The 22690-nt window shown below is 41.6% G+C and overlaps 1 protein-coding gene across 3 annotated transcripts; it reads right to left on the bottom strand.

Annotated features, from left to right (window-relative positions):
- Window positions 1-11100: 11100 nt before the first annotated feature.
- On the bottom strand, window positions 11101-21116 carry LOC133415797 (core histone macro-H2A.1). 3 transcript variants are annotated; one of them, XM_061702204.1, is made up of 9 exons: window positions 20677-21116; window positions 18808-19016; window positions 17541-17647; window positions 16587-16778; window positions 16421-16528; window positions 14831-14930; window positions 12890-12979; window positions 12362-12536; window positions 11101-12025 (listed from the first exon to the last, which is right to left on the bottom strand). In XM_061702204.1, exons 2-9 carry the CDS (start codon window positions 18977-18979, stop codon window positions 11860-11862), a joined length of 1110 nt encoding a protein of 369 aa, XP_061558188.1. In that variant the 5' UTR covers window positions 18980-19016; window positions 20677-21116; the 3' UTR covers window positions 11101-11859. The 3 variants fall into 3 exon arrangements, with proteins under 3 accessions (XP_061558188.1, XP_061558189.1, XP_061558190.1); XM_061702205.1 differs by lacking the exon at window positions 14831-14930 and adding an exon at window positions 14294-14384 and having other exon boundaries at window positions 20677-20881; XM_061702206.1 differs by lacking the exons at window positions 11101-12025; window positions 12362-12536 and adding an exon at window positions 14294-14384 and having other exon boundaries at window positions 20677-20881.
- Between the last annotated feature and the right edge of the window lie 1574 nt (window positions 21117-22690).

The following is a 22690-nucleotide window of genomic DNA, read 5'->3' as shown; positions in this document are numbered from 1 at the left end:
AAAAAACAGCTTTGGAGCAAGCACGCTTTGCCTCTAATTTGAAGAACTGTGCGAGTGAGTCTTCTTTTCATCTCTTCAAAGTGATGTTATACGACAGTTTCCCATTTCTTGACAGCAAGCGAGCGAGAACAGGAACTAATGAATGTCTAAAAAGTTTGTTTTCATAAGTTGAATGGTCTCTCCATATCGTGGATTTTCGCCTATTGCGACCGTGGATCAGGCACCCCGCGGTAAACGGGGTTCACTGCATTACAGAGCTAAATCAAAAGTGTCCACCAAATGTACGTCGGAAGTAATGAATAGTGGAGCCGAGTCATTAGGAGCTGGAAAGAAGGGAGCGCTGATGGCGCTGGGGATGGTTTATCTTTTTGGTTTATCGTTTATGGTCACATGGCAATGAAAAATACCTTATAATAATTTTTACCTTAATAATTTTGTTTTCGCCACTTTTCATCCAAAAGACAAAGAAAGAAAATAGTGTAAAAGAAAACACGTTGGAATTTGGATGTTTTTATTTGTAAAGTGACCATGATCTAAGCGTTACATACTTTTCATTTCACAGAGGCCATGAAAGTGTAAAATCATGCATCTCCATTTTGTGATGTCAAATCCAAAAAATGTAAAAATCAGTGTTGAGAAGTAGTATTTTTGCTGCTGTTGTTTGGGAATCAAAAAGTTTAGCGTTACATGTCTTTCATTGCGTCGCGAACAATAAACTGAGCCATGACTACCCAATGAAAAAACATATCTCTAATTAATTTTTGATTGCCCACAAAAGTTCATTGTCACTGTCTGATGAAAAGCATCTATTTCCAGTTCTTTCGTCATAAGCGTTAAAAGGCATATTTTTCATTGAGAGAAAAAAAAAACAGCCGTTACCCGCTTTTAATTAGACAGCAACAGTAAAAATGAATTGTTACTGTGAAACTGTGATTGTTGCAGTGAAAAGCATGCACCTCCAATCTCATTTTACTTTTTGCCTTATTTAGCATGCTAATGTTAGCATCCTGTTGAATTTTAAACGAGGCCTCCCCTCTAGGAGAGCAAAAAAACAACAACAAAAAAAACCCCGACATTTCAATAAAACTTATTTAATTGTGTTTAAAATGTATTTTGATTGGAACAAGCTAATGCTATTGTAGCTTGAAGCTCCTCTTTAGGCCTTGGTGCGTCTCGATGTCACTGAAAAGCTCGTCGTCATCGTCGTCTTCTTCTTCTGAGTGGTTTAGTTACAAACTAATGATCCTCTACTCACTTGGAGCGACGTTAATAATCAAAGTCAGGCAAGATAAATGATGTCCACGTTGACGTATTTGATATTTTTCTGTGTTTCTGGCATCGATGTCCCCCGGAAGGGTCACGTGGGGGTCTCACACGGGGGTCTCGGCGCCATTTGTTGCCGCTCGTCACGGTTTTGTTGTCAACGTCCGCTCGACTGGGGCGGTAATACATTTGTTCTTCTACGCCGAACACATCTAAGCTTGCCTTTTTTGGGTGAGAATATTAAAAAAAAGTCAATATAAAGACATGAAAAAAATAGAAAATTGAAGTTATGGGTTTATGAGGAAAAGTTACAATAGTCAGTCATTTTTCAATGCATATTCTGAGAATGAGGTTTTATAAGGAAAAAGGTCTTAAGAGGAAAAAGTGGAAAAGTCACAAGAAAATATAGATTTTTTTTCTCAATAAATATTTGTAATATATAATTATAAAGTATAACAATAACACATTTAAGTAAACATTATTACGTGTAAAAAAAAACGTCATTTGAAGTAGAAAATGTTATGATAATAGTATTTATTTTGCATAGATATCATGAGAGGTTTTTTGAATATTATAAGGGGGAAAAGTTAGATAACTATTGTATATGATACAGTCAAATATTACAAGAGTCAACTCATAATTTTACAGAAGTTGTCATTTAACAAACGTTACAAGAATATTTTTTCTCAATAAATATTGTGAGAATAAGGTTTCGAACGTATGAGGATAAGTTGTAATTATAATTGTATAATATAATAACAGATTCAAGCTGCAGTAGTACAAGAATGAAGTCGTCATTCAAAGTGGAAAATGTTACAAGAATGATATTTACATATTATGAGAATAAAGTTTGAATTGTATGAGGGGAAAATGTTATAAGATTATATGACAACCTGTAAAAGAGAATAAAGTAAAACATTTATGAGGAAAAAAAAGCTACAAGAATTGTCTTTATTTGAAGTGATTATAACAATACAATTGAAATAATATACTGGGAAAAAATGAATATGATGTAATTATCTAATACAATAAAGGCATCATTTTAGGGCTTGTTCCTCCACACCAAACTCATCCAAGCACAGCTGAGCAGCGACGTCAGCATGTTCATCGTGTGTTTGTTTGTTTGTTTGTTTGTTGTCGTCGCGTAACATCAACGCGGGCTAAAATGGGCTCGGCCTGTTCCGGTTTCCGATGGATCGGGGGCGTCGGCACGTTCGGGAGGATTAGCGGCGGCAGCCGCTCTGTCTGGACTCCCGACTCATCTCCAGTTACGCTGGATGCACAATGAAGCTTATTATGGGATGCCGTGGGCCTTGAATGGTCACGGAGGATCGTCGCGCGCGTTCCAGACCCACGCAAGAAAACGTGTCCTCATATTATGTATTTCATATGATAACATAATCATCAAAGTGCGCTATGTGAAATTACCGCCTAAGTACAGTTCAGTTGTTTTTCACTTTTGAGTACAATACATTTGCATGTAATCTTTAAGGACCGTTTTGTTTTTACTTTATTTAGATACATTTTCTATTGAGCTTATGTGCAATATGTTTTCAATAAATAGTTATTGCTATAGTGCAGTGTTAACGTGGCAACTGTGGAAAAGGCTTAGAATATTATTAAGCACTGTACAGATTTTAGGGATAAATTCTGTTTAGTTAGTCATCGTTGAGGTTGTACTTGGTGTAAAATGGTTGAAATTGATTCCAATTTTCCTATGGTATTTTTCTAAATTTTATTTCACAGGAAAAAGTTACAAGAAAACCAAATTACAATGAGAATACATTTTTAATATGATGTGAGCATAAGAGAATCAAGTAACAAAACATTATACATATAAATATATTTATAATATTATGAAGAAAAAATGGACAGAAATAATACATAAAAAATCAAACATTTTAAAGTAAGTTTTATTAAAATACAGTTTTAATATCAGCGGCGCAAAAAGTCTTAATATACAAATGAATAAATCAGAGAATAAAGCCAAAAATATTATAGAGTAAAATTGTAATTGTAGGTGGACAAGGTAGCGACTTTATGAGAAAAAAGTTACAAGAGGTGTTTTTTTCGATAATTATTGTAAGAATAAAGTTTTAAAATGATGAGGAAAAAAGTTATAATATGATGACGTAATAAGACAATGAAGTCAAAATAGAAGAAGAACATTACAACAATGGTATTTTCTTTCCATATACTCATAAATTGGGGCACTCTTGAGTCAAGCTACTACTATCTTTATTCAGTATAACAAATAATCTGCAAAAAAGGAAGAAAAGAATCATTATTTCAGTCAATTGTAAATCTTCTTTGGATTTTGTTGCAAAAGAAAAAGACAAAGGAACACGCACGCACACACATACGAATAACGCGTGTTAATGTGCGCGAAGCCGGCGGCCAAAGGCCCAAAATCCGCCTGTAAGCTCCTAATTGGGCCGCATTGTCCTCATGGACTTTGAACTCAAAATGGCGGACAGCTGACTCTGTGTGTGTGTGTGTGTGTGTGTTTGAGTGTGTTTGAGAGACAGGTCCGGGCTGGAGGTCCTGTCTTCCTGGAAGTAGAAAGGGTGACGGCTTAACGCATCGAGACCCAGACACCCAAAACACAAGGGAGAAAAGATGTGCATGTGTGGCCCACGTAGGCGTGATAACACACACACACACACACACACACACACACACACGTACACATGCACACACACGCAGCGCACACAGGCAAACACATTTTGCATCCAGGCATTTTAACAGAAGCCCCCAAATCCATCCTATCCATCTCCCTTTCATCTGTCATCATGTCTGATGTTTTTCCCCATTGGAAATAATTCTATGGAAATAATCTGTTCCGGGGTCAAACTGTCTCCATCGGAAGTTTTTGGGTAAATTTGCACGCCCGGCAAATAGTGCTAACACTCGGAAGGAGCTGCTGTGGGCCATGACTCACACCCAGATGCTCACACGCAGACTAAGAGACCAATCCGACTCCGGCTCCTGGTGTCACTCGCTAGGCCACACCCCTTATAGGCACACATAGAACACAGATGCTACAGCACTACAGTAATTACACAATTTCTTTACATTGTATAATGTTTTGTGTTTTTCTACGATACAGTGGTATTTCTCGTCAATTCAAAAAAATTGGGGGCGGGTGGGGTGCTGGAAGAGATTAATGTCATTTCGATTGATGTACATTTTAAATGAGGAGAATTGATTCGAATTACAAATCAAAATTAAGTCAAAGTATCACTGCATTTCGGGGGGGATTGACACAGTCTCCACGGAGATCGCTTCAAAGCCTCGTGTCGTGACGCTAAGCCTGCGAGAAGGTCAGCTGGCGTCAGTCGGGCTGGGGTGGGGGAGGCGGAGTCGTCTGTGACCCCCCCCAAACAGCAAAGGCATAAAAAAAAAAAAAAATCGCCGTAAAGTGACGATGACGTGGGAGCTCACGGACACAGAAATGCTGAGTCAGCTGACCTGTATTTGCAAGGAGAGGAAGAAGCCTCCCAGAGTCAGCAAAGCTCGCCCTTGGGGTGAGCCGTCATCCTCCTGTTCTTCCCGGGTGGGTGGGGTGGGGGCGGGGGGTATTTGGGGAGTGGGTGGGATGCGGCCTCCGTCTGTGATGACATCAAAAAGCTTTAAGGTGCGCAACTCCGTTAAGAAGGTTGGGATCCCAATTAGCCGCCGGCTGACTGGCAATGTGTGGACTGACAGGTGGGCAGAACCACCACCCCACGCCCCCCCCCCCCCCCCCACACACACACACACACAAAAGACAAGTCTTCCCTCAAGGGTGACAAGGAGGCATTTAGATGAGGTGAGGCATTTATCCAACCCAGATTTATAGGAAATATAAATTACAAATGGCACCGCCCGTTATTTTCCTAAAGGGAAAAAAAAAAGAAAAAATTATTTGAGGTGAGGTGTTTATTTATTATGAAAATTTAGTTTTTTAGCTTCAACACAGTTATATGGTAAAATATTCTTACCAACTCCTAATGGCACCGCCTGTTGTTTCGATCTTGAGACAGAAAAGTAGGTTTATATGAGGTGAGGTGTTTACTTGTGATCACGTAATTTTAATACTTGTAGTAAATGTTGATTACAGCATCACCATTTTTGTTTTGTTTTGTGGTGCAAAAAAGGATGCATATATTTGAAGTGGGGTGTTTATTTTATTTCATTCTCCATTTTCTAATTGCTTTTTGAACCAGTTCTATGGTAAGATTGAATAACAACCAGCTAATCCACCACAATTATTTTTTTCTGGGGTCAAAATGTATGTGTCTATTTGAGGTGAGGCATTTATTTTTGGATGCGTTCAATCCTTTCAACGTAATTCTCCAATAAAAATGCATTCCAGCCACCAGCTGTCTCTTATTTCCTGCTGTGTGTATTTGAGGTGAGGCATTTATTTCTTCAGGTGCGCATCACCGCCAGCTGTTAATTGAGGGACGGCGTCTAGCCGAGCTGAGGCCACCATTTGAAGCTATACACTTATTTCATCATTGTACAGTTTTCCAAACCAGCTGGACAAATAGACCTTCTTCTTCTTTTTTTTTTTTTTTTTTTTTTTTTCTTCTTTGGCGCTGTTCACGTCGCCAGTTTTCAAGCGCCGTCAGCGTTCAAACTCAAGCAGGGACGAGTTCTTTCGGCTTTTTGACCCGCAAAGCCTCGCACGGGATCCGATATGCGGAGGAGGAGGCGTGATTTGCATGGGGATCCCCGGCCTGTCACCGGCGAGCCCTCTTTTATCTCCGCAGGTGCCTTGAGTGGCTCTCGTCAGCTACCACAGAGGGCGGAGAGATCGGGGGCGGCGGGGCGGGCGGGGTCCCTCCCGGACGCGGCCCGCAATCCTCTGGGTGCGAACCCGCCGTGAATCACCTTGAGCTTAATGATTTGCAGATCCGCCGAGAGGCGGGAACCTCCAGGGCCGGAGTTTATCTAGCGGGCTTGACCCCGGCGGATCTGGCCCTCAGATTAACCCTGCGCACAAACACATACACGCGCAAAGTGTGTGTGGGTGTGTGTAGCAACATGCTATCTGGTGTGGGAATATGTGTGTGTGTGCGCGGCCTTGGATAACCTCACTATAACCCCCGAGACCTGGCCAACACCAATAAAAGGCAATTTACAGCTGCGGTGATGCGTTCGAGGACCTTTTGTCTCTGTGTCTCCTCCCAAAATGACATATACACTCAAAGGACACCTAATTAGGTACACCTCAGGCACAATGCAATAAGAGTAGGAAGTAACAGTACAAGTACTTTGTTACTGTACGAAAGAAGATTTTTGTTTTTCCAGATATCTGCACTTTACTTGAGTATACTTGAGTACTTTACGTTGCTATATTTATCTCATGTATGTAAATAAAGGTAACTCACAGTACGAAAGTAGATTTTTCATTTTGTAGATTAAAAAAAACACAGACATCATTACAAGTATGTAAGGGTAACTAGTAGTGCTGAGATGTAACAAAGTACAAATCATTTATTACTGTACCGAAGTAGATTTCTCATGTGTCTGTACTTGAGTATTTCTTTTTCTGAGAACTTTTTGTCAATGAAGTCCAAGGAACTAGCAGCCGTGGGATGTAACAAAGTGCAAATACATTGGTTGTTATTATTATTATTAAAACAGGTAGTGTCTATAATTGAATAGCTTAGGATAAGTTCCACAGGATAAAAAAAAACGTGAAAAGATACATTTGTTAAAAGTGAACGGCGATGTGTATTCTAAACCATACTACTACACGACTACTGCTGTGAATGGCGAAAAACTGCAAGTAATTGACTCCGGCCTCTGAGTTCAATAGTTCCTTGGTACCAAGACAAATTTGCCGCCGTCTTGTGGCATTTCGGAGAGCACAAACACAAAAACAGCGAATGGTTGAGTTTTTCAGTGAATAACAGAGAACGGCTTCCCCAAAAATGTGCAAACGCGGTAGTTGAATTTTGGACGAGCAATCACGAACGCTGTTGCTTTTAGCGATGGAGCGGACTCGCACATCAGCATTCCGGAGTCGCCCTCCACCATTTAAAAAAAACAAAGGTGGAGGCGCGCGGGGGGGGGGGGGGGGGGGCTCAGCTCAAAGCTCCTCACCCCGAGAACACGGGATCAGGACACAATATTTGGAAGCTCGATCCACCCTTTGTTTGATTGACAGCCGCACCGGCCTTCCATTAGGAGCATATTTGATCCAAATATGTACAGCCCCGAAACAGGCGGGAGGGAAGGAGGTTAAGGAGGGCTGGGAAAAGCTCCCATTCCAGATGAAAATCCAAAATCAGCAGCCGCGGTGCGCTCCGAGGAGGAGGGTTGCTTTTAATTTATTCTCCTAAGCTGGGGAATCAGGCCATCAAAAGGCGGCCGGCTATCGGGTTGCCTGCGCTAAGTGTGAGGAGGCCAGCCCGGGGACGGGTTTAACCCTTTTGCGGGTGTCAGGGGGACAGAAGGTGGGGGGGTCTGCTTTAATCAGAATCGGGAGATTATTAAGGGACGCCGGTCGTACTCCTCGTTTGTGCACCCCCACCCCCCAAAAAACAAAACCGTCCAATACTGTTTTGTTTGTTTGCTTGTATCATGTTGCCATCAATGTTTTGTTTGTGAATTATGCAAAAAAATAAAGAATAATAATTGGATCAATCCAGCAATTTTGACTTTTCTCAGTTTACAACAGCAGGAAATACGGATGTCACATCCTGTAGACTGTACAATGAATCCAGTGAACGTCTAAAGAGTCTCATGAAATACGTCTGACCTATAAAAGTGGTGGGAATCAAATGATGCGCAAAATCAGGGATTGAGGAGGTCCACGCTCTCGCAAAGACCTCATTCTACTTGTCGGGGCTGCACAAAACTTGATTTTGGTGTGTAAAGAAAACGTTCCCCTGTTACTCATGACTATATATATAGTGTAAGAGAATGCACGAAATCTGCTAGGATTGGGCCCCAGCTCACCCACAACCCTGATTGGGACAAAGGCTGATGAGAACGGAGGGGGGAAATGTGGCCCTTAGACCTGACAGTCGTAAGGTTCTGGATGTGAATCTCTTGATTTGCTACCACATTCTACAAACATGTTACGCTCATTGAAGGCTCTAAAATTTAGATCATCCAGTATTCACCCATGTTGATCGGCTAAGATAATTCATTATTGGTCCGCTATCAACGCTGGTGTTCCTCAAGGCACCGTTTTAGGGCCTCTTCCATTTTCTTTTTACACTGACAATTTACAGTCTAAATGTTCCATAATATGAGTGCGAATCATTGTTTGTGTGCAAGTACCCCACGATAGACTAGGGAACAATCTAGGGTGTATCTCGTTTCTCTTGCCAAAAGTCACACGAGATCGAAATATCGATAGATGCTTCAAAAAAACAAATGTGCTTCACGCAAATTGTCAATCTTGAGTTGTCGAATGGACGAGTCTGTTTTTTTCCCAGGATAACAAGGTCACTTTGTTGTCATCTGGGAAAATTGTATTTCGTGGATATCTGGAGATCAGACCCATGAACGCACTCATAAAGAAACTTATGAAGATTTTTTTTTTTTCCAAGCATTGACCAGCTTCTTACCCTCTCCTCCGCCTCTTCCTCCTCCTCCTCCTTGATCTTCTCTCCAATGTTTGCTTTATTTTATTCCATGTTTTCCCTCCGCCCTCACTCAATTTTTCGTGCAAAGAATAAAATTTCATCAGCACGGGCTCTGGGAAACGCAGCCCTTGGATTGGCCCTTGCCCGGGACACATGCTTTGAATTTACGTAGCTTTTTTTTTTTTTTTTTTTTTTTTGCGGGATGGTTGGATGGTGGGATGCAAGGGAACGATGGATGCGGGGTGGACGGGAAGGGGGGAATAGTGGGTGAAACCTGGATGTATTTCCTGGGGATTAGGCCTCAGATGGGCTGCCCTCGGAGGGGGTCTCAGGTCCCGGCCTCCCTGGATGGCTGGGAAAATGACCCCCAATTGACTCCGTGGAACCACCCGCTGTTCCTTCCCTTGTGTCCTGGTGTGGACGTTCCAATTGAATTTATTCAGCATCCCTGTAAAGTTACGTTCGAGATCTGTTTCTAAATACGTTTAAAGATAATTGCTGAAAACACGTGCAAAGACTGACAACTATGTTGTACTGAATTGTGGAGATATAGCGTTAAGATTTTTCACCATTGCAGTTTTTGTGATTTTTGTGGCGTGGTTAAAATGGTGACGAGTGACGCACTTCGGCTCGGGCACGAGTTTCCCCCTCCCCCACTATAGAAGAAATTGAAAGGCTTCGTTCACATCAGTGATTCATGGTGCGAATCTGAGTTTTCACGATTTTGAAGCCTCATTTTTTTTATACTTGTTTTTTTTAATTTTGTTTATTTAATCATTCAAATTTGGCAGGGTTGCTCAAATCTATTTCCCCCAGTTATATTTAAATTCTGTATTAAGACCCAACCTTCACTTGAGTACATTTGTAGTTTCTTCCCCGCAAAATCCATTTAATTCCTGTTCATTTCCATAGAGAGTCACCGATTTTGAATATTCACAGAATTTTGCAACCAAAGAGAAATTCATGTTGCTGTAACATTCCATGATTACAGGGTTGATGAATTATGTCACCACACTAATTTAAACAGGCAGCTTTAATCAATAAACTGGAGGATAAGGGACAAATCATGGCCTAAAGTTCAACAGGGGTGAAGTGAAGCCTGCTGTCACTGATTGACAGCCTTCTCGTACACAGCAACAAAAGCACTTTAGTAACTGACAATAGGCCATAAAAATATTTCAATATTGGGTCTGACTTTTTTTTTTTTTTTTTTTTTTTTCAGAGAACACTGCAACGGAAATTCATATTCGTTTAAATATAATACAAATTACTGACATTTTGGGGGCTTCTTACGACTAAATAAAAATAAAATCAGACCCTAAAGATTCGTTAAAATTAATTAAAAAAAATAGTTTTAGTATTATATATTTTTTAGTATTATATATTTATATATATTTATATATTATATATATATATATTTTAGTATTTTTATATTTAGTTTTTTCACCACTGAGGGTAATGAGGTAGGTTTTTTTAAAGTACTTATTAATTTGTATATAAAATAGTAGAAAAGTAGCCCGTTTCCTTTTGCGCTTTTTTTTGTTATTAATTTGCAAATAAAGCAATAATTTAAAAATTAAAATTGAATCCACATTTTTGCAGGGCTGAAGTAAATTTTCAAAGAATTTGACAAAATTTATTTGAATTAATATGAGGATGAGCAGTACAGAAAAGGGATGGATGAATAAAAAACTATTTGCAGCCCTGGGGATAAGCAAAAGAAAAACAAGTAAATTGTTAGCTTTATTTTTTACTTCAATAGGAACAGTTTTTTTTTTTTTTACTAGATTTTCTAAAGAATTTATAAAATTAATTAAAATGCCCTGCAGGTAAAGTACAGAATGTTTTATCAAATGATATTCTACCAAAAAAAAGGGGGGGAAAAGAAACAAAAAAAAGAGAAGCCAGATTACATTTGTTCCTAAATTGACAAAATATTTTTTTAAATTCCACGTTTTTGCACTCCATTTTGGGAAATACCTAGTTTAAGACTAACCCATAAGATAACACAATCCTCCAATTTTTGTTTTCAAAGATAGTTTATTATCCGAGTGTGTACAGATTTTTTTTTGTCTGTGTAGTCAGCAAATGTATGTAATAATTCTTTAGAAAGCATTTCTTTTTAACTTTAATAATCATAAGAAAGTTGAAAATTCTTGACTCTTAACGTCCATCAAACCCAAATCCAAAGTGAGGAGGACCTGACCGATCACAGTGCGCCATCTAGCGGCCACAACAGTTACACCACCTCCACCTTAAAAGTTTTTTTTAGTTTTTTTTTTTTATATACGTTTAAATGAGGACAAAACACGCACACACACGCATACATAAAGAACAACGTGCGCCAGTGTTGGTTTCCAAATCAAACAGTGCCTTTTGAACATGTGCAAATTAAACATACAACATAATCAACTGTTACTTTCAACTAGAACTTTTCCACAAGTACTCCATCTAGAAACATCCATAGAAACATCTTTAAAAACCAGCAGTGCCCCGCCCCCCCAAAAAAAACAACAAAAACTATTTTTTTTCTCTTTTAATGGCCATAAACGTGATTATTAATTTTACCCTTTTTTTGGGGGGGGTGAAACTTAAAAACAAACATTTTCAATTAAAAAATAAAAACAAAATTCTCTGCAGGGCACGAAGGGAACAAACACGACACAACACACACACACACAAAAAGCTAACGTAAAAGTTTTTTTGACAGAAAAAAAGGCAACAGAGAGAGCGCTACAGAAATGAAAACTAAGGTGAAAAGATGTTTTTAAACTATCAATACTGCTGTTGACATGCATATACCCGTTTCTTTTTTCTTTACAGAAAATTAAACCCTCTTTTATTTATTCGACACTGTTTGCATTAAAAGGTCAACTCAGTGCACAACTTTGTTTGGAAAACAATTTTTTAGGAAATTAAAACCCACATAGGAAAGAATACAAATGTAATGCAAAAACAAGTTCCCGGCCGTTTAGAAAGATTGAAACAAAAAATGATTAGCAAAGCTTTAACTGGCCTCCAGTTTGGCCATTTCCTGCACGTAGATGCCGATGCTCTCACTGTCGAACAGCACGAAGTAAACCGTCTTAATGGTGGACGACATGGTGGCCACGAAGTAGCTGGAGATTGCCTTCAGGATCACCTGGGCCGCCGTCTGCTTCGGAAAGCCGTTCCTGGATAACGGGCGGAGCGTTAGCAGCAGCCAACTACACCAATGGTAAGCGTCAAGCTCGCCAACTTTAGAACCCTGGCTACTTCAAACCCAAGCGGCAGACTTCCTGTGTCTCTTCGGGCATGGGTTCTGGAGACTTTTCTGTGGGTCTACTCCTGATAAACATGCCTGCTAAATTTTGTATTGTTAAGTATAACTGTTTTCAGGGGGTGGGTAGAAACCGGGATGAACATGCCCGGAATATGTGGTGATATTTTGGGTATTAGAAAGCATTCGAAAGGGTGATTTATTGAGAAAAGAATAATAACGACCAAGAAATAAGATTTTTTTGCCTCACCTTCCGCTGCCGATGGATGGGAAGGCCACCGACTTGAGCTTCTTCTCGTCGGCCAGAGCCAGGCAGTTCTTCACAGTCTTTTCCAGCATCTCCTCGCACTTGTCCGACCCCCATACCGGACTGTTGCAGTGAATGACGTATTTGGCGGGCAGGCCGAAGCCGGCGGTCAACACCGCTGAGGAGAGACGGGGGGGGGGGGGGGGGGGGGGGGGTGAGATAAGGTTCGTCTGTCAATCGTGTTCTACAGCCCCAGTGCTTGTTAGTACCACGGGTGAGCTGGTGTCTGTCCCAGCTGACACACCCTGGACTGGTCGTCAGGGCACATAAGGACAGACAACAATTCACACTCACACCTACGGACAATTTAGACTCTTCAATGAACCTAACATGCATGTTAACAGGGAAAATTTCTGTCAACTACCAACATTGGTGTTCCTCAGGGCACGATTCTAGGGCATCTAGAAAATATTTGACATTTTTTTCCCCCACACTTTATTTGAATTAGCTACAGGCTCCATCCCCACTTACCTCCCGCCACAACGAGGGGCCCGTTCTTTTTCTTCATTTCCAGCACCGCTTCAGCTAACTCCTTGCCGCCCTTCTTTTCTAGGGCAGAACCTAGGAGGGAGAAAGCGATCACACACACACCTTAAAAAGACAGGACAAAGAGGCGGCGGCAGCCATGCAGGCAGGCAGGAGGGTGGACGGATGCTGTCAATCATCTGACGTTGTCTCTCTCTAGATCTGTGAGCTTGTGATTGTCACTCGTTCCTGAGACTCAGGACACGTTCAACTGTGATGTCACATTTGGAGCTCAAGTGCAATGTTAGAGAGAGACGCCGGAAAAGAATCAACACCACAAGATGTCACGATCTGGCTGCGGTATCACTAGACAAACTAAGTCAGGTGACTGGAGCAGTCAAAGCTAAGAGAGGCAAGCGGATTTGGCGTCATATTGGATATTAAACTAAAACAAAAGCCTGCGCGCTCTAAGGCTGGATTCACAGTACACTTTGTGGTTCAAACGAAACAATACTGACAAAGAATCGGATACGTAATGGATACTGTCAGTGCAGAGTAAATGTACAGATCGGATCATCACCACCAATTCCCTGTTGAAATAAACGCGTTTAAAAACACCAACTGTTTATCTAAACTACATAGAAAGCATTGACCAGTGAGTCTCAAAGTGTGGTAGTGGGACGCATGCTTCCTCCAGTGGAGCGAGCACGGGGGGAAATCACTGTCAGTCAGTTGTATTTAACTTTGTACTGTCGTACAATCCTATCCATGCATCCATTTTCCATACCGCTTATCCTCACTAGGGTCGCGGGCGTGCTGGAGCATATCCCAGCCGACACTGGGCGAGAGGCGGGGTACACCCACCAGCCAATCGCAGCGCCCGATCGCACTCACATTCACACCTACGGATTTGCACCGTGCCGCCGTCGTACAACACATTTTCATGTAATCATTAACAATCCAGTGTTGTTCAGGCGGCACTTAAGGAATGTGGGAGCAGTACAACTATTTTGAAAAAACATGTTTCTTTATATGGTCTCTCTATATCGTCGATATTCACCCAACGTGGGCGGGTCCTATCGCTGCGAAAGCTCGTGATTCCTTGTACAGACAAATCGTAATTGGGCACTTGGACCTGTAGTGTTAATCCAGCCAAAGGTCCAATACAAGAGCAATGTCAAAATATTATTATTGTGGTTGTAGTTATATTTTCTAGCGAGAAAAGGGCAACAAAACAGGCGTGATTTTTGACACAACTCTTGTATTGGTGTTTAGCAGGTCACATTAAATGAATGTGAGTCATTGAATTTGTGGCAAAAAACAGCGACAAGAAGCATCAGCAGCAGTAGCAGCGGCTTTCCGAAGACCACTCGGCAGCCTGAAGCGATGGAGGCTGGCTGGTTCCTTTACCTACTTCACCGCCCGTATAGAAGGCCGAGCTGGTCGGGTGAACAACAGCGTCGCTCTCCACTACGGAAATGTCGGCTTGGACAACTTGCAACTACGGATGAACGACAAACAACACGGCGGTCAAACAAGACGGCGACCACACCACACACACCGGCTGATGACATCACAGGAAACGACATCGTGGGTAAGGACGGAAGCGGGGAGCTCATTTAGTCAGAATACCAAACGCATTTTATTTATCAATTTAATGGCATCTAAAGACTGAATTAGATGGGTTTCTTGAATACTTGTGTATGTACATTATACATTCCGGCTTCTGACTAAGTGAGTTTGTCGTGAAAAGCAGGCAGTCAACTTCCTGTCAGGCAGGAGGCGGAGCTCAACCGAGAAAGGGGCCGCCTGACAGGGAGTCACCCGAAAGGTGGAGGCGCAAACACGGCCAGCGGCCTTTGACGTGTTCACGTTTCAAAGCCCCGTCGTGGCCGGAGGAAGGTCGGAGGAAGGGCTCGGCCAGGAAGGGGTGTCGGGGTGTCTCACCTAGATCGTCTTTTAGCTCGAGTTCGGCGTTGGTGGGGTTGATGACCCCCTCCACGTCAAAGCCAGCCAAGTTGCTGACCTCGCTGTGGATGAGGTTGAGCTGCGGAGGCGGGGACGAGGTCGAGGAGGGGAGGAGGAGGAGGAGGATGAGGAGGCATGCCGAGGAAGAGCGACAAGGAAGGAGGAAGGAAGCAAAGCCGTTAAAATCAAATGGACACCGCCTGAGCCTCAAAGGACACCTGGACACTTGTTGCGTCTTCTAACACATTGGTACCTTCATTTACAAGTTGGATTTGAAAATTGGAATCTGGACCATGTGTTGCATTAAGTTAGCCGTGTTTCTTCCTAAAATTGCTTCAATGTATTTATTCATTTGTATTTTTATTATTGATTTGCTTTGCTGTGACTACAAAATGGACAATAAACAACATTATATGAATGATTGTATTTTATTAATAATTGGATGATTCATTATAATTCACTTACGTATAAAATAGCATGACTTGCCAGTTCGTTATTATAAACATATCTTATCTTAAGAACCCAAAAGCCTTTTTGTCCCGCCCCCCGATTTTGCTGTCTTACTGCAATTCCCAAAACTGACACAAGATGGCTAAAAAGCCCTGGCTCATGGAAAAATAGTAATTGGTGTCAAGGAAGACTTTTGTACGTGGAGGACTAAATTTAGCCAGGATTGTTAGTGGACGTTACGGAGTCTTCAACGCACGTGTATGTACGTTCATCTGTTGTGTACTTTAAGTAATTTAAATGGAAAGAGTCCAGGTGTCTGTTTATGATTATTGTTATTATTAATAGGTGTCTATTTTTTTTCATAAAGGCTCAGGCCTCATCTTATTAGGATATCAGGTTAGTATTCATGTTTTTTAATCTGGAATGCGCTGATGGTGACAACTAAGCGGACAATTTGGACTTTTCAAAATGAACAATTTGAGTTTTTTGAAGAAACAATAGCTGCTTTAACTGAACTCATGTAATTAATAAAATCCATATAAAGTGGATGTAGAAAGGGAACATACACTTGTTCGAATACCTTTTTTTGTGGTGTATAAAAATGACACCATGAAAAATATTTTTAATAAATTGAGCTCCAGTCTATACAATTAAATTGGAAGAGAAGTCTGTTTAAAGAAGTATTTTTAAAATGTACGATATACAATTTGCACTTAATAAAACTACAAAGCAAAATCTAATAAAATCACTTTACCTTAGTGGCATCTTACGGCAATAATTCCTGAACAACACGAATTTTAAAAATATGTTTTACAATTGTACATCTAATAAAATGTGAAAGTGTTTATCGATCTGTATAATCAGAGCATCCCCAAAACAACATTAGAGGATTAAAGGTTAGCCGTGAAGCGTATTATTGCACACAGAGCTGCTAAAAGAGCAATTCCAGGAAATTAAATCAGTCCGTAGGCCAGCCGAGCTTTTCCCATTGTGTTGTTACCAAACAAAATCAAATCGCAAATGAATGATCATGCTTTAGCAGAGCAGAGTAAAAAGGGACAAAATGCATCATCCCATTTGCGGAGGAAGGACGCCCAAGAGTTGAAAAGTGTGACTGACTTTTTGACCCAGGAAGAGGCTCTTGGTGGAGAGCACGGTGAAGCTGTCTGCCGGCGAGCCCTCGGTGGTGCTGTCCGCCGACGCCGTCTTGCTCGCCTCGCCCTGTTTCTGCAGAGCGACAAAACGTCACTCCTATCGTGACAAGGAGGCGACGTCGCGGACGTACCTTGGCCTTGCCCGCGCCCTTCTTGCCGCTCATCTTCTTGCTCGGTGTCTTCTTGGCCGGCTTGGCTTTCTTCTCTGGGGCGGGCGAGAGGGGCGTCTCCAGCTTGCCTTTGGCGCCGCGCTTCTTGGCCAAGAGCTCGGGGTGGATGTTGGGCAGGACGCCGCCCGCCGCGATGGTCACGCCCTTTAGTAGCTTGTACGAGAGACGGGAAAAGGTTTAGGACCATTTCAATAATTTACAATCGTGTCAAAAGCTTCATTTAGTTCGGTAGTTCAGGTTCAAAAAGTGAAACTTGAGATCTATCTTAAATCATCTTTCCCAATTTAAATTAAATATATCATTAATCTGTTCCATCCTTCCCCCAATGAGAAAAATAGCACTATAATATTGTACGGTACTTTGTACTACTGTATGTAAAACACAGTAATGACATTTCAATAGAACATAAAGAAGGAAACAGTTTTTGCCACAATTTTTAGCTTCAATTCCATGGATATTGTGCTGCTCCCTCTGGTGTGCAGCATCATACAGACACACGATTATACATGGAGACGGAGGAGACGTCACAACTCCTCAGCTGTAATTTTAGTCGTTCTTCGCAGAGGATAAAGAACACATGCCGTGGGAGTCGAGATATGGACAAAGATATTGGGACACATGCTGCTTACGAGAATTTAAAAGCGGACACAAATGTGTTCCTCCCCCTTTCGCAGCTATAACAGCCTCCACTCATCGGGGAAGACTGCTTACAAGAACTTGGGAGTGTGTCTGCGGCAATTCTTGTCCTATCGTGACGTTGGTCAACTTCTGCCACACCAAATTCACCCACCTTGCATCCCAAAATTGTGTACATGTGTCTAAGATGTTTAGCTAAAATGAAGAATTGATATTCAGGGAGAACAAAGGGCCTGCGAAGGATTGACTCAAAAGACTTTTGTCACGGAACTACTTTACCTGGTTGAGTTCCTCGTCGTTGGCGATGGCGAGCAGGATGTGTCGCGGTGTGACGCGTCCCTTCTTGTTGTCTCGGGCCGCATTTCCCGCCAGCTCCAGGATTTCGGCTGCATCGGAGGAAGAGGAGAGTAATCAATAAATGCATAAGTGGCGCCGGACAGCTGATATTTGAGTGCCTTCTGGCTTATTTCACCGCAGGCTTCACTTATCACCGTTCGCTCTCATCACTTCTCCGGGACAAAAAAAAAAAGTCACCAAAGGGAACATCTAAATTAATAATAATTAATTAATGAATACAAAAAAATCCAAGTTTGTGTTCATCACACAAAGAAAAATTCTATTTACACTCTGCTGTTTGTTTTTGTTACAGACCGTCATAATACTATAAATTAAAAATCGATGCTTTTATTATTATGCTTTAAGCACAGCGCAAAGAACGGTGGTGATCCATATCGTTGCCGAACGGCGAAAAGCATGCATCTTGTAAAATTGTGTACATTTTTTTCTTTATCGAAATTTGTTTTATTTAAAAACACGCATAACTCAGAGATCCATTTTTTTTAATTGTACATTATATTACATTCCTAAAATGTCTCCTCAAACAGCAAAGAAGTAAGCTGCACAAACGAGACATAGTATATTTGATGGATCTGGTTCCTCAGTTGAGATGTATCACTTCGATATACTTCCTTGACACCGCTTTTGTAATTAGAGAGAGCTTTGGCGACATCTTGTGGCCTTTCAGAACGAGCACAAAACTGCCACCTGCAGCTCAGCTTGCTTACCTCCAGTTAAATATTCAAATTCATTCCACAAACTTCAAAATAACTCAAGAATTCAAAATGCAAAATTTTTTGGCGAGCTGAGTAAAATATTTATTTTATTTCTGGTTCCAGCCTACAGATCATTTTCATTTAGGGTATTTTATGTTAATACAGTGTATATTCGGTAATTAAGAGGTTCATTCGTTAAAAAAAAATAAAAAATGTAAATCTAACTTTTATTGAAAAGATCTTTCAAAAATGTGTTGATGTCATTTCATAGCAAAATCAGACAACTCCAAGAAAATAATAATGATAATGATGCCAAATCACCACTACCAATTACCGAAGTCCAACCTCGGTTGTGCGATACGACTAAAAGTGCTTCATCATCAGCATTCACAGACAGTAAGCTGATGCTGGCGCACCCCAATCAATAAGAACCTTTCTAATGCTTGGTTTACGGCATCATGACCACATTCCCAGTATCCGAAGTCCAAACTCACCAGTCAGGTACTCGAGCACGGCCGCCAGGTAGACGGGCGCGCCCACGCCGATGCGGTACTTGGGCAGGCCGCGCTTGATGTAGCGCAGCATGCGGCCCACCGGGAAGATGACGCCCGCCTTGGTGGAGCGCGACGTCTTGGTCAGCTTCTTCTTGCCTCCTCGACTCGACATGCTTGGCAACGGGTGCGGTGCCACTCCTGGGGGCCTCCTGCAGGGACACGGAAATGGCGTCAAAATGGAGCACACGCAGAGACTGGAAGAGTCACAGAAAGGCATAGAAGTGGACTTCCGTGGAAGTTCCATTAAAAAAAAAATGTTAATGCTCTCCAGCTCCTTGTTAGACAAGAATTGTATCAACAGTTTTAAATGACAGGAAAGTGTTTAGGATATTATATATGGATAATATTTGGTCTATCATTGCATGGACAGAGCTGTTTCTAATATGAAAAAAAAAAAGAAAAGCCATTCTAAGTGAATATGCCCCATTTCTGGGCAATAATGGGAAAGTTATGACATGTAATCTTGTGTCCTCAAGGCAGCTGATCTGCGCGTGGTACAGTGGTACCATTTTGGATCGTGAAACCGAGGTGAACGTAAAGGTTAACATAATATGACATGTTACTGATTGAGCACACTTACTTGAATGTTAATATTTAATATCAATTTAGTAATAACAACACAGTGACGCCCCCCGCTAATTCATGTTTGCGGTTTTTTTTCTGTGGAACCCAGCTGCAGTATTTCCTGAAAAACTTGCCTATTTGCAGTGTTTGTGCTCTTTCTATAATGCTCCAGGATGCCAACGAAGACTTGAAAGTAACATTCGGTGCCGAGGACGTATGTTGACGTGATGCATCTCAACTGAGAGACGAACAGCTTTGCATGAAGGGGAGGGGCCAAGTTCAGCCTGGGTTGTTAGTGGAAGATATAATAAGTCTTCACTGCATGCCGTTGGCCTAATAGCATTTTTGCCATTTGTCAAGACGTGTTTGAACGTTTTTGGAAACCAAAAACCAAAAAAAGACAACATTTTTTTAGCAAATATATTGGTAACAGTAAGTTCAAAATGACAAAGGCAACTATTCTATTAGGCTAACGTAATTAGGCATGTATCCACGAACTCCTGCTTTGGTTCAATAAAGGTTGGGAAACATTGGTTTATTGAACCATCCTGTCATTTTCAATGACATCTTCATTAACATCACACGTGTGCGTTTTACATTAGCTTTCCTTTAACCATGAACTATTTTCCATTCGGCCATAGTGGACGTCAGCTTTACAGTATGCCCTCTATGGATTGGTCATATGTCATTATGATGTCTTTATTCATATTCATTAGGCGTGTTGACACAGTAATTAGCCAATATTCAAATGAAGCCCGAACGTCACCAGTTTCCTAATATGAACATACTTCGGTTTACGATTCTTAAATTGGGGTAATATGCCATTCTGAGCGAATAATGTGTTATTTTCCGGCCATAGTGGGAATGTTATGGCACGTAATCAATGTGTGCTCGAGGCAGCTGTGAACGCCAACGAGCCGTGTTGTGTATCGTGCTCCATTTTGGTCGCCAAAGTCGAACGGAAAGGTTATTAAAAGACGCTTCGTGTCGTCCGGTGCCAGGTGGAGGTGGCTTTTTTTGTTGTTGTTTGTACGGGCCGCCGCGTTCGGAACGTGGCGGCGACGAACGCGCACGCTCCGTCGAAGCGTTTCCGCAACATTGTCAGCCGAGGTGGCGGCGTCTCGCCCGGCCCTCCGTGCCCGGAGGAGAGCTCGCCAATTCCGGCCTTCGCTCGGTAAGAAAGAAACACAACAACCAACCGCGACAGTGTTAACGTCGAAAGGCGAGCGGCCGCGGCGGACTTACGTGAAATAAAAGGCCGAGACAAGGGCGTCAAATGTCTCCCGGTGAGTGACGAGGAATGCTCCGTCGCTTGCTCCGTCGACTCCCACAATCCACAGCGAGACGAGCTGAGAGCTGCCGGCCGCCCAACGACGCCACTCAGCGGGGGAGCAGCCGGCTCAACGTGCCCCTGTGGCACCGATGAACCACCACCAGCACAACAATGTCACTGCAAAAAAAAAAAAAAAAAATGGACATACTTGTCTGTTCGAGTACATTTGCATGAAATTCAGTATGCAGTGTTCATGTCATAATGTGTGTGCATGCTGTAATCTTCAGTAAATTTCCAGATTGTTGCCAGTAAATTTCCATGGTAAAATTCAGCTGAGGAGTTCTGGAAATACTGTAATTGAAACTTGCCAATTTTCCCTTCAATAAAGTAAAAAATTGTGCGTGATGCACGGTGGCTGTGAGCTGTTTAAGCAGGGGCGTTTATAGAAGCCCTGCGTACAGAGCCCCCCGCCCCCCCTTCAAATTTGAATCAAGGCAATTGGACTGTTCTTGTGTGTTACATTTTTTGTTATTTATAAAAAAATAAAAAAAATTCAAAAAATTACTGAAGAAATTATGCAATTAGTCTTACAAAAAACTATAAAATATAAAATCCTATACCTACCATAGTGTATAAAATGAATTATCCAGTTGTGGACACAACCTTTTTTTTAAGTCACTAAATATAGAGGCAAAGTGGCTAAATTGGCAACACTTAGTCGTCGCTCGCTTTGTCGCAACACCCTTGCGCTGCTCCCGGTTGTCATCGTAGCAAAAGCCAAGCAATAAGCGGATAGTAACTGTACTCGAATTCTTTATCTTGTTCCAAAATAATGATGTCCGTTTCTATTAAGAAATCTGGCGGCTGCAGTTGCAGCATATCACCACTGTGGGTCAGACGCAGACCTGAGCAGCTCACTACCAACACTACAAGTGGGCAGTGACTGAATGCAGCCTTCGGCTAGCACACGAAGGTTGCAGGCTTGTTTTCAGTGTGGAAATGATAAGATGATAAGATTAAGATTTAAAGTGATTTACCCACAGTAATAATGTTGAAACTGTACATAATGTTATTAAATGTAAATACTGTACATCACATGGCAAAGCACACGTGTGGCACCCAGAAAATCCCATGACCTCATACGATTAATATTTCCTCACATTTGGCGAGGAAGTGTGTCATTAACTTGTTTTTCTTGAAACTCATAGCACGAGTGACACTTCACCCCTCCCACAGCGTAAAGCAACACAATTGAAGATGCTTTGGACGAAAACCTTTGTTATGAAATGTGTCATGACAACACTTTTTAAATTTTTTTTATTTTAACGCAATGATAAAGGAACATATAATCTGATATGACAGATTCTACTCCACCCATGTTTTCTAGTTACCAGAGGTGGGAAAAGTACTCACTCTGTACTTAAGTCAAAGTACTGATATAAAAAGTCTACACACCCCTGTTCAAATGCTGTTTTTTGTTTGTAAGAGAAAAGATGAGACCAAATCATTTCAAAACTTTCCCCACCATTAATATCCTAAAACCTGTACAACTCAATTGGGAAAATATATATATATATATTTGAGAGGGGAAGTACAAGCCCAAGTTGGAGCTTCCCTGCATTGCTCAGTCATTCACAAGCAAAGATGGGGCGAGGTTCACTTCTTTGTGAACAAGTGCGTGAGAAAATAGTCGAACACTTGAAGGACAATGTTCCTAAAGGTACAATTGCAAGGAATTTAGGGATTTCATCATCTACGGTCCATAATATCATCAAAAGGTTCAGAGAATCTGGAGAAATCACTGCATGTAAGCGGCAAGGCCGAAAACCAACATTGAATACCCGTGACCTTCGATCCCTCAGGCGGCACTGCATCAAAAACCGACATCAATGTGTAAAGGATATCACCACATGGGCTCAAGAACACTTCAGAAAACCAACGTCAGTCAATAGAGTTCGGCGCTACATCCGTAAGTGCGACTTGAAA

The sequence above is a fragment of the Phycodurus eques genome, chromosome 17 (genome assembly GCF_024500275.1).
Source record: "Phycodurus eques isolate BA_2022a chromosome 17, UOR_Pequ_1.1, whole genome shotgun sequence".
NCBI classification, from domain to species: Eukaryota; Metazoa; Chordata; class Actinopteri; order Syngnathiformes; family Syngnathidae; genus Phycodurus; species Phycodurus eques.
This window is presented reverse-complemented; position numbering and strand designations above follow the sequence as displayed.